General features: G+C 43.7%; 2 protein-coding genes across 7 annotated transcripts in view; both read right to left on the bottom strand.

The window, feature by feature from the left end:
- Nucleotides 1-34: 34 nt before the first annotated feature.
- Nucleotides 35-6,251, bottom strand: LOC135552669 (protein NLRC3-like). 2 transcript variants are annotated; one of them, XM_064984423.1, is made up of 8 exons: nucleotides 5,513-6,251; nucleotides 2,921-4,418; nucleotides 2,357-2,788; nucleotides 2,119-2,205; nucleotides 1,847-1,930; nucleotides 1,659-1,742; nucleotides 1,312-1,395; nucleotides 35-1,046 (listed from the first exon to the last, which is right to left on the bottom strand). In XM_064984423.1, exons 2-8 carry the CDS (start codon nucleotides 4,351-4,353, stop codon nucleotides 953-955), a joined length of 2,298 nt encoding a protein of 765 aa, XP_064840495.1. In that variant the 5' UTR covers nucleotides 4,354-4,418; nucleotides 5,513-6,251; the 3' UTR covers nucleotides 35-952. The 2 variants fall into 2 exon arrangements, with proteins under 2 accessions (XP_064840495.1, XP_064840494.1); XM_064984422.1 differs by having other exon boundaries at nucleotides 2,921-6,251.
- Nucleotides 6,252-6,334: 83 nt separating this feature from the next.
- The window catches only part of LOC135552667 (unconventional myosin-Ic-like), a 65,884-nt gene continuing 63,232 nt past the window's right edge, over nucleotides 6,335-8,986 (bottom strand). For all 5 annotated transcript variants that reach the window (XM_064984418.1, XM_064984417.1, XM_064984421.1 and 2 more), the window contains exon 32: nucleotides 6,335-8,809. In XM_064984418.1, coding sequence (XP_064840490.1) covers nucleotides 8,783-8,809 — 27 coding nt within the window. In that variant the 3' untranslated portion in view covers nucleotides 6,335-8,782. The remainder of the gene's footprint in view (nucleotides 8,810-8,986) is intronic.

The following is an 8,986-nucleotide window of genomic DNA, read 5'->3' as shown; positions in this document are numbered from 1 at the left end:
GGGGTTATGACAAATAAGATTAACTTAAATAAGGACCGGTGCACTCATTGTTTTATTTTCAATTACATTTATACATTGCCTCGTCTATTTATAGATCAAACAAAAACAGCAGACTTGTTTAATGGTTTAGTTTTTTGGAGGGACAAACTTTTCCAAAGTGCATAACAATGGTAATATGAGTTTCTAACTTCACAGGTGAGAAAATTTATAATTAGATGTGTAGTATTGGTGGCACTGTACCTCATAAAATACAATCAAAGAGTGGGCATCAGAAAACCCTTATTGACGTTATTCGTCAGGTAACTTGACATATTGGGAAACACAGGATAATGACATGTCCCCATGGACCAGACGAGGAAGGATGCAAACAAAAAGACTGCAGAAAAGTGTATATTGAGGGGGACATCTTGTGGTAGAATGAAGAAATGCTCTCAACTTCGTTTTTTCGCCCTCAACTTCATGAGTTTTAGGTAGTGAAATTTAGTTGTGAACCAACAATTTACTGTGAACCATTAATGCCCAACGTTGTTAGAGAGGAAACATGATAATCTCATTTGCACATAGTAGACTATGACCCTAGCCTTCCAGTAGGGAATGTGTATGCAGCTATATTGCTCTCTGCTGGCCATCCGTGGAAGTGTTGTTTAAACGTTTAAGCTCTTTTCCTGGAAGCGTTTCTGACATAAGAATGCGAACTATTGAAAGAAAGCGTGTAGACCTATTGCAGACGATTTCATTGACATATGGCTACATTCATCGACCTACTAAAGCCTGACAACCAAATGTACACTCTTAGTTGTCTGAACAAAAATAAGAATGAAATACTAATAACATCTTTCATACCATGTACATGTGCAAATGTACCATACCACACAAATGATAAACAACCACACCATCCACCAATGATAAAGGACTTGGAGTCTATCATCAGCAACAGGAAAGGCAGATGAAATCAGATGCACACTTTGATGTCCAGATGAGATGTGCTCCTGGCGAACTCCTTCAGCTTCCTGACTCCCTCCTTCGATAACTTGTTGTCAAACATCCTGAGCAAAGAGACAAAGTCACAATGAAATGTCAACATATGTAAAAGACTATCTTGTTCAAATAGCAGGAAATTGAGCAGACAACAGTATCAATGCTGAGTAAGCTTAGCTACAATTGTTAAAGGTTGCAGACGCATACCTCCAGATTAGAATTGGAATGACTCAATGTTTTATAAGAAATGTATTCATTACAGCACATACAGTACATTGTGTGTGTGTGTGTGTGTGTGTGTGTGTGTGTGTGTGTGTGTGTGTGTGTGCTCACCAGAGATGTTCCAGAGTGGTATTCTCAGTCAGTGCTTCCATGAGGAGTTCTGCTCCCTTATCAGTAATCTGGTTGTCACGGAGCCTGAGGAACACAAAAACAAGTCTATTGCGAATATTGTTTTACTTGACTAAAAGCCTATGGTCGAGGGTCAATCCAAGACAGATTAACAACCTTGGTACAGCAATAGTGCACATCTCTGTTTGTTTGAATCAAGCCCTTATTCTTGTAATTACCTTGTGTGAACTGACATGAGAATATGAGAGAACTTGACCACAGATGTGTAACTAGGCTGTTTTTAACCGTAAATTATGACATCTTTCATAGCAGTGCTTTCGCATCTTCACCTGATATCTTTAAGTGTATGATTGGTCCGCAGTAGATCCGCCAGACAGCCCGCTCCCACATCGCCAATGTGATTGATGGCCATCCTTAAACCATGGAATGATGGCAGACAATGATGGGTGAGAAACTGCTTTATAATGAGTTGTATTGACTACCTGCAGCCTATCAGAGCATTGATATCCTGTGTTACCTGAGGTCGACCACTGTGTGGTTGTCTTTCAGTCCTTCTATAAGCACCCTGAGTCCCTTACAACCCAGTCCTGTCCCCACCACCCTGGAACCAGAACAATTACACAGGGTCGTGTTCATTAGGGCATGCCATGGAAAATGTTTTAAAGCGCTTTGCAACAGAAAGGGAAAATGTGCCTTTTTTTATTGTACCATGTAGTCCTTCCAAGGTGGTGATCATTTATCCCATCCAACTATTCTCTCTGCATCAATTAGCCCTTATACTGTACTCACCACAGTCTCTCGACACGGCAGTCTGGGCTCTGCATGGCACAGGCCAACACAACTGCCCCCTCTGGACCCAGTGGATTCTGCGCTAGCCTTTATGAGGAAAGAATACAGGAGAGAAATTCACAGGGTTTTCATTCTCATGTATCAAGAAACAAATACAGCTGAAGAAAAAAAACAACCTAACTTCCTCTTTCTGTTTGGAATAAGGCTGATTTAAGGTGTTACACATGACTTAGCCCACCTGAGGGTGCTGAAGAGAGGGAGTACAGGCAGCAGTCTGCGCAGGCCGTCTGCATCCAGCCCCTGGGCCTCCAGATTCAGATCCTGCAGGTCTGGGGTCAGCTGCAGCAGGAAGGCCAGCTCGCTCCAGTCCCTCTTGGCTGGGCCAGACTGGTCTGGGTCCTGTTGTTGGGCCAGGACCTGCAGCCAGCCTTGTAGACGCTGGGCCAGGCCTGGGTCCTGGGCCTCGTACAGGCAGTGACACACGTTGACCTGCCTCTCTGGACTCAGTTTGCCACATTGGAGCTGGGAGTGGAGCAGGCTCAGGAGGAAGGGAGGGGTGGGAGGAGGAGAGGGCAGAGAGGAGGAGGGTGATGGGGGTATTTGTGATCTGCTTCGGAATAGTCCATCCAGGATGACACGGGTTTGAGGTACCAATAAGCCAGATACAAATCTACCCAAGGAGATGAATCCAAAATAATGTACAATTAATGGAGGGAGAAAAATAAGTTAAAGAGATATTTTCTGAATTGTGTATTAATTAATATAATTATATATATATGTATGTACACATTATTTTACCTACCTGCAGAAGAGGTCCATGTGACCAGACTGATGGTGTCCACCCCAGGAGAAAGCCTTCTTGACATATCTGCGCAGGAGGCGTCTGGGCCTCAGCAGCTTATTAGCAGTGGAGGTTAACACTTTGTGCAGGGCGACTGGAAACAGGGCTACACCAACGGCTGACTTGAGCCCCGAGAACGGGTCTGAGCCGGAGAGGGCCTGCAGGACATAGTAGAGAGCTGCCAGGAACTCCTGTACACTAGTATGGATGAAGTGGAAGCTCCTCTGGCAGGTGAGCGAGGCCCGGTCCTCTCGGAGGATCTCCACCAGGAAGGTCTTGGACAGCCCACAGCAGTCCAGGGAGAAAGAGCTCAGATCAGCCTGGTCGAAAAGGAAGCGTCGCTCCAGGAGGCCCTTGAAGGCCAGGGCGCCCAGGTCTCTCAGCATGGGCCGCATCTCCTGTAGGACCCGCGGGGCCTCCTGGAGACACTGCGGGCTGCAGCCTTCCTGACTGTGGCCCTCCCCGTGGAGCACCAGGATGGACTTGAGAAAGCAACAGTAGATCTCTGTGATGGTGATGGGCTTGACATGGCCGCTCATTAACATCACCCTGGGAACAGTGGAGGAGAAAGTGGAGGGGGTTGGAGTGGCTTCTTCAGCCCTGTTGTTGGAGGTGGAAGTATCACTGGAGCTTGCTGGCATTGTCCTAGCTGTATTGGGCAGAGTGGTTGTGGTGACTTGGCTAAGGCAGCAGGGGGCTCTATCACGCAGGGCAGTGGAGACGATCCAGCAGAAGGCTGGTATACGACACATGAGCTGGAGGGGCTGGTAGGAGGAAACGTAGCCCCACACGGCAGAGGCCACCAGGGGAGAGTTGCAGCTCTGCTCAAAGTAGTGCCTCTGCTGGTCTTTAGAGAAGCCCAGGATGCTGTAGAGCTGGGTCACCAGCAGGGGAGGGACCTTGGAGACTGCATGGGGCCGAGATGTGACCAGGATGGAGATACCGGGGAGAAGGTGACCCTTGATCAAGTTCACCACCATCTCCCCCATGCCCAGCTTCCGCTCTGGGTCCGAGCACTTGGGGCTCCGCTCAAATTCCAGGGGGAAGCAGAACTCATCGAGCCCGTCCAAGATGAGTAGGATCCGGCCAGGTTGGGAGTCAATGACCCAGGGCAGGACAGGTTTGAGGTGGCTGTAGTGCACCAGGAGAAGCTCCTGCAGGCTCTGAGGCTCACTGAGCAGATTGAGCTCTCTGAAGGATAGGGACAGGACTATCTTCTGGGATCCAGAGTCCTTTGCCCATTCATGAACCAGCCGTCTCACCACCGTGGTCTTCCCACTGCCGGCCACCCCCGAGAGCAGACTCACGTCCTCTCCTGGAACAGACAGCAGACTCTGGCAGACATCTTGAAAGGTACAGACCTGGTCCTGGCTCCGGAAGGCATCACCCACCATGGCTACCTCGTGCTGGTGGTACTGCAGGGGAACAGTGTAGCCCGCGCACCTGGACAATGTGATATCTGTAAAGGAACAAGACTCATCACTACTGTCTGAACTACTACACCTAATAGTCCTGATACTAAGGTAATCAGCGGGTCTGTGCTGCCTGCCTAATATGTCCTTATGTTTCCTCAAGTGCTCCTGCATGTTGGTTGGACCAGAGTCACTGCTGCTGGGTCCAGAGCCCTCAGGTGGGATAGCTGCCACCATAGACCCTGACTGTGTGTTGGCTCTCTGCGACTGTAGAACATGAAAGAAGGCTCGACAGGCTTCCTCTCCACGCCCGTGTAGCACATCCAGCAGAGTCCTCATGCAGTCCCTCTCCCCCAGGCGACCTCCCCCTCTCACCAGGCTGAGGTCTTCCTCAGTAAGAGCCCCTACCTGGTAAAGAAGCTCCTGGAGGAGGGTGACATTTTGGCTCCAGCTCTCCACTAGTTGCACACGACGCTTCTGTAGTGCTATACTGCATGGTCCCACCGCCATTGTGGGGACTGGGGAGACTCACTCTTGCGGTGACTGGTTACACAGAATATATTTGTCTATTGTCCACTTATTCAATAACACACAAGACTCACAAGCGAAGTGGTTTGAATATGGAAGTGGTTTTAATAAGTGGGTGAAGATCTGCTTTCCCTTTCCTTTCCATAAATTGAGGCATTGTTTTCAGCATAGAATGGCACAATACAGGTCCACGGAGTCACAATTGTCATTTCAGCCATGGCCTGAAACAGGAAATATCATTAAGAAATTCCAATTAGTAGGACTTCAAAACTTGATGTACGCCTAAAAGGAATCATGTGACATTGTAGCTTAGGCTATAAAACAAACTTGTCAACTATAAATGTTCATTATGTTATTGAATTGTATGTTATTCTATTCAAATTAAGTCAACATAAATAGAAAATAAATAGCATAAATATATTTCTTTATGTGATATTGGGCTTCCCAAAACAGAGCAAGATTCCATAATAACCTAACATGTGTAATGACATGATTATTACACAAAAAGTCAGTGACATTAAGGCATCACAAAGTGTAAAATGAATTTAAAATATATATATACACAAATAAAGAGTAGAAACATAAATAGAACGATTACTAAAAAGCAACTTACCCCTCCCTTTTGAAAGTGATACAAACAAGGAAAGACTTGAAAACGTTCCCAAATGATGAACCACTGATATGAACCACTGGGAAAGCTAGCCTATAAGTGAACAGTGATTGACTGCCGATGCCACATTTTAAAATAACAGCTCAAAAATATTATTAAAGCCTGGTGTGTTGGTTTTTAATACACCGATAGAGCAGAGAGACTATTCAAACTCAAGACCAGAAATTATGTCAAGTTCCTCATCACATCAGAGGATTGCATCACTTTGTACAGTCCCTTGAGATCAAAACCCCATTTCAACATGTTGCAAGATGGTACGTTTCAGATGTTCTGGCTTGGGACTATAAAGACTGCACAGTAAGCAAATCAGACCTAACTTTACTTGCATAATCTAGTTAGGGTACATTTCTGATGTGCCAGAAAAGGCTGCATATTCTGTCCAGAGTTTGGATTCAATCAAAACACTGAAATCCCGATTAGGGTTCTATCAAAAACACTTAAAGGGATAGTTCACCTAAATTAGAAAATGACATGAGTTTCCGAACCCTGAAAGAAGTCCCGGGACAAGGTATGACAGCAAGCCATGCTTTGGTTGTCAACCTGGTCACCGTTTTAAAACAAAACACTTTTTAGCATTTGAGGCACAATCCAATGCCAGTAACTGGTACCCATATTAGCAAAACTAACTCATGGATTGATGGACCTTGTCCATTGGCTGCTTACATGGTAAAGGAAACCAATATGTTATTTTGTCATTTGGGTGAACTATCCCGTTTAAAATGCACCAAATTATCAAGGAAGTAAGTTTGTAATGAAGGACCCAGACAGAATCAATAAGTTTATTTTGACATTTTAGTATTTTCTTTAGTGTGTTGGTCTAATTCTACATGATTGTGCATACAGTAACTCAGGACTAAACTTGTGTATTGTAAATTATTAAACATAGGGAGACAGGCTTTACAGAAAATCTATGACATTTTAAAGGAGGAATCAGATTGAGGTGTGTGTATATATATATATATATATATATATATATATATATATATATATATATATATATATATATACACACACACTTTTTTCCTCTGGAATAAGAGACATCGTCAAGGAGGTATTTGTCACTGAATTTCATACAAAATTGGTTGTATTCCTATTAAACTCAAGGCACATTAACAAATTTTGAACAAGACAAAATGCATGTTACACCTTTACAAAGCCTCACTTGGCTCAAATTTCTTATTAGTGCATAGAACACAATGGTCTGGTCCCAGATCTGTTTGTGCTGTCTGGCATTGGAATTGGCAAGCGAGCACAAACAGATCTGGGACCAGGCGAAGCAAACACATCTCCAACCAGGAAAATAACACTTTAATTGACATATAATCATTCAACAGACATTGCATCCACTATTGCTTCTTTGTCTAATGTCAGTGCAGTAACACACCTTTATTTAGGCATATTGCACCTGTCTTACCATTCATTCATTGGGTTGTCAGCTGTACACAGTTCAGAGGCTGGGTCATAGAGGGAGGAGGAGGGGAGGGGCACTCAAGAGGCAATGCAAAGAAGCAGCAGCACAGGAATGTGAAGAGCGAAACGCAGCTCAGAAAGTCACCGCTGGGGGGGAGGTGCGTAGATTCAATCTATGAACGGTGGTGTCACTCACATGGGTCATACCAATAGACCTCTGGTTTGTTACAAAGACTGATAAGTGTTCCTAAGGATGTTACCATTGACTCGTGTGCTTTCTGTGAAGAACACCCTCGGCTATGAGTATATCCTATGATGTCAGTATTAAACACCAGGAAAATAGTTAACTGCACTTGAATGCTGTGCATAGGGCCTCATCGCTCTTGAGGATCTGGGTTTGGAAGTGTCAATCAAAACAATAACAGCATGTCCCCATCACAAAGCTCACACAAACATCCTCATCAGGAAAAGATTGGTAAATGTGGTAAAATAAGTCATGAGTGTTGTTCTGACTACTACTATATCCTGGTGAGCTGCTACACATAACCAGAGTACGGATATGGCAGCCTGGGAACTTGACACAATGGAAAGCAAATGGATCATAGCATGTTTCCAAAAAGCTTTTACTCTACAGGTTTAACTTGGGAGTGAAATGTGTGTGTGTGTGTGTGTGTGTACAGCATGCTTTTGTCTTTCTCTGAAGTATTTTTCCACAGGTCATCCTGAGGGAAAACGAGACATATCGGTCTCTAACAACAGTGGACTCAATGTCATCCCCAAAGTGTCATTGTTTAATTGGTGTATCGACATAAATAATCCATTATCAATAACTTAGTAAAGGAGAAAGGCACAATCGTTGGGAGCAAACAAGCGATAAATGGAAAGACAAAACTGTTTTCTATTCCCCCCCCATTTTCATTCTCACACCTTTTTCCTAATTTCTCTCTCACTTTCTTTATCTCTTATATATTGTAAAGACCATTCAGTATGGTGTTTCCATTATAAATCTAATTTCAACATTCTGCTTACCAAAATGCTTTGGTTTACGCTTTCATTTGGGCTACATGATATCTACATCAAAGAATGATTCAGTGATCTATGGCACAGCACAGACCAAATTCTGACCACATTCTGGACAGTATGCTCTGGGTCAAAGGTCACACACCCACATGACTTCTCTGTTGATATCCTTCGGTTTCAAAATCCCTAAGAGTATTGTGTCCGAGTCTAAACAAGTTTGAAAAAAACAACTATTCTTATGAACTTCTCTACCAAACTCCCTGCTCCTCGACAGTTTATAACAAACCTAACCTACATACCATCAGCCATGTACTGCATCTCCACTTTAACAAAAGCCTCTGCCCCAAACAGTTAAAAGAGTAGTATCAGAGAGGGTGTAAAGACTACACTGCTGAACAGAGAAAATATTGTGAAAAAAGAATGACAGAAAGAAAAAGCAAAGGAGACCCAATACACCCTCATTGATTGCTTGGTCATGTTCCCAAATTAAACAAGACAGGCATAAGTAGTGCAGGAAAAAAATGCACCAAAACATTGTTATTCCTTGGCTTCATATATAAAATCATGATATTCAAATAACAAGTATTATTCCCAAAAATATATAAACATAAATATCAATTAGTTTCACTGGACTTTTTCTTAATTGGAAGCACATGCCGTTCGTGTAGTGAGAGCTGGCATTTGATTGGCTTAGGCAGAGTCTGGTCTGCGGTTGAGATTGGTGAATAGGAGCATATTCCAGGAAGGACTTCCTTGGCGTGGTCAGATGATCTGTCATTGCTATCATCTTGAGTTCAGTCGAGGGGCAGTCTAAAAAAGTTCAGGGAAGACAGAGGTAACCATTACAAAGGAATTATCTTCACCAATCAATCAATGATTGTTTCAAGTTATCTTCACAATGTAAACATGCAGAATAAAATGATCACTACCCGAGATAAACTGTACATTGATTTTCATTGTAGGTGTAACAGGGTGCGTTAACAAAAC

The sequence above is a fragment of the Oncorhynchus masou genome, chromosome 13, assembly GCF_036934945.1.
Source record: "Oncorhynchus masou masou isolate Uvic2021 chromosome 13, UVic_Omas_1.1, whole genome shotgun sequence".
Taxonomy (NCBI): Eukaryota; Metazoa; Chordata; class Actinopteri; order Salmoniformes; family Salmonidae; genus Oncorhynchus; species Oncorhynchus masou.
The sequence above is the reverse complement of the archived record's forward strand: the minus strand, read 5'-3'. Positions and strand labels throughout refer to the sequence as shown.